The sequence below is a fragment of the Austrofundulus limnaeus genome, unplaced genomic scaffold, assembly GCF_001266775.1.
Source record: "Austrofundulus limnaeus strain Quisiro unplaced genomic scaffold, Austrofundulus_limnaeus-1.0 Scaffold658, whole genome shotgun sequence".
NCBI lineage: Eukaryota > Metazoa > Chordata > Actinopteri > Cyprinodontiformes > Rivulidae > Austrofundulus > Austrofundulus limnaeus.
The window spans coordinates 258,066-261,035 of NW_013953060.1; the positions used below are offsets into that span (position 1 = coordinate 258,066).

The 2,970-nt window shown below is 45.5% G+C and overlaps 1 protein-coding gene across 1 annotated transcript in view; it reads right to left on the reverse strand.

The window, feature by feature from the left end:
• Positions 1–993: 993 nt before the first annotated feature.
• The window catches only part of crybg2 (crystallin beta-gamma domain containing 2), a gene marked incomplete at its 5' end in the record, with an annotated part of 6,567 nt that continues 4,590 nt past the window's right edge, over positions 994–2,970 (reverse strand). The window contains 3 exon segments of the mRNA XM_014027530.1: positions 994–1,560; positions 1,854–2,013; positions 2,251–2,409. Coding sequence (XP_013882984.1) covers positions 1,472–1,560; positions 1,854–2,013; positions 2,251–2,409 — 408 coding nt within the window.

Here is a 2,970-nt window from a genome sequence, read left to right on the forward strand (position 1 = left end):
GTGAACAGATGTGTGAACAGACGTGTGTACAGATGTGTGTACAGACGTGTGTACAGATGTGTGTACAGACGTGTGAACAGATGTGTGTACAGACGTGTGAACAGATGTGTGAACAGATGTGTGTACAGACGTGTGAACAGATGTGTGTACAGACGTGTGTACAGACGTGTGTACAGATGTGTGAACAGATGTGTGTACAGACGTGTGTACAGACATGTGTACAGACGTGTGTACAGATGTGTGAACAGATGTGTGTACAGATGTGTGTACAGATGTGTGTCAGTGTAGCCGCACACTCTGCTGTCAGAGTTTACCTGTTCACCTGTGGAGCACAGAAACTCCACACCTGTGTGCTCACTGCAAACACAGTAACAAAGCAAACATGGACGAAGCTAAACTTCCAGAGTTTGTTTTTTAAATGATCATTTAGATCAGTTGGTTTTAACTCTTCAGTCGTTTGATTGGTAAATAAGACATAAAGGTCAGWGTTTCTGGAAGCTGGTGGAGCTGGGACCTGGACAAAAGATGAAACCAGAAACTTTGGTTGTTATTTGTGAAGCAGATGTTTTACTCTTTTCAGAAATCTGACATTTCTGAAAAGAAAGAAAAGAAGCAACAACATGAAGAGCTGCACAGTACAGACTCTGAGCTGAAACTAAATTAAAGAGCTTCTCAGTGGAACGGGTCAGGATGTTCCCACACAGTGCTGCACATGTTCCTGCTGAAATAAAGGATGTAGAAACACAGGCTCCTGTCAGAGAGATGAAGTCAGCATCTCCTCCATGTGACAAACAGAGTCCAGTTCAAAGTCTGCAGAGTCTGAAAGGAAAGCTGCTGCAGCTGCTCAACAACAGACCTGAGAACAGGTGCACATATCCACCTTCATCCAGTCAGATAGCATCAAACCAGGAGCTCGTGATGTTTGTCTCACAGTAAACATGGTTAAAGGTCCAACAAGATCAAAACTGACGCAGAGCTGCACAAACCTGGAGCTTTGCTTTAAATTCCTCTTTATTAATAAATGAACAGATTCAGACAAAAATACTTCAGATAAAATTTCATCTGCTGTCACCTGACCCTGCAAATATAAAGAAAAGTCCTGCTGTAATAAAACCCCGCCCTCTATAACAGTATAAAAGGTTTTTATAACAATAAGTTCATGGAACAATAAAAATYTGAAACAAAAAGAAAGAACAGGCTGTACAGACCAGCTACAGTTACACAAGTTAAACACACACATGTGCACATTAACACACCGAGAGCCCCTCTCTGCTTTAATCCCAGGCAGGACGTCAGCCGGACCCACAGAGTCCAGATGAACCCTTCAGTCTGCTGACCAATGACTGAAGAGCAGAAGAATGAAAGCCTGACAGATGTGCTGCACAGCTTCCTGGCTGCAGCACTCAGCAGGTCCAGATGTTCAGAGGAGAGCTCAGGTCCTGGGTCCGGTGTCCACCCTGCAGACTGAAGACTACAGCAGCTCGATGTCCCACTGCTGACTGGGCCGGTCCTCACTCTGTGGCATCAGCACCACGTGTTCCCGGTCGTAGGTTTTACCTCCTGCAGGAACAAGAAGAACCAACAGTCAGAGGGAGGTCCACACCTGGACTCTGACGTTTCTCATGACGATGGAAKTGATATTAATCATCTTTCATCGTTTTCTCTGACAGTAAATCTGCTCTTAAACTTTTCCTTTCCTCTGTGAAGATCTGGGATTAAGAGATGAAATGTTTTTAATTGGATCAGAAAACAGGTGTAGGGTCTTCACTCGAGGTGACCCCTCCACAGGTTAGATTTGAAACGATTCAACAGACTCAGGACAAACCCAGACTCTGTCCTCTGATCCGACCCACCTTTAACATCCAGAACCATCCCGGAGAACGTCAGGCTGCTGATGAGACCCGTCATGTGGGCTGACCAGGTCTGGATCGGCTGCCGGGTCTCAGTCCACAGAACCACTTTTGCTGAAGGTTCCACGTTCCCCATGACTTGGAGACACATGTTGGGGGACATCTGCAGGAGCAAACATCACATCACTGGACCCAGCAGAACTTCCTGTTGGTAAAGTTCATCTACACCAGCTGATAGGTGGAACTCTTTAGAAACAAATAATCCTAAATCATCTGCAGATGTTTGGTGGTTTGGACCATCATGGCTCTGTACCACTGACAGAACAGGAAGTTCTGACGTCTCTTTAAACACCAACAACGTGATGAAGTGGAGTTCTGATCAGGTTCTGATGACTGTCACCTTGTTTTTGATCAGCCCGTCCTGGTAGAACCAGACGTCACTTAAAGGCTCCACCTCCTGCGCTGCCACCACCCGACCAGATCTCATCTCTTCCACGCCTCCCTGAACGGACAGGAAGTGACCGCTGTCTTTGTTCCTCACACGGAACAAGTGTCGCTTCTGCACCAAGAAAATGGAGATGTTTGAAAAAACTGAACAGAAACTGAATTTTCTCTGCAGGTTCTGATGGTTCTACAGCCACGTTTCAGAGGCAGCACGARGGCTCAGTGGTTAGCACCGACGCCCCACAGCAAGAAGGTCCAGGGTTCGATCCCCGGTTCAGACCTGGGGTCTTTGTGTGGAGTTTACATGTTCTCCTTGTGCTMGTGTGGGTTTTCTCCAGGTTCTCTGGTTTCCCCCACAACACAACAACATGTAACAACACAACGACACGCAACACAACAACAACACGTAACAACACGTAACAACACAACATGTAACTACACGTAACAACACGTAACAACACAACAACATGTAACAACACAACGACACGTAACACAACAACAACACGTAACAACACGTAACAACACAACATGTAACTACACGTAACAACACGTAACAACACAACAACATGTAACAACACGTAACAACACGTAACAACATGTAACAACACAACATGTAACTACACGTAACAACACGTAACAACACAACAACATGTAACAACACGTAACAACACGTAAC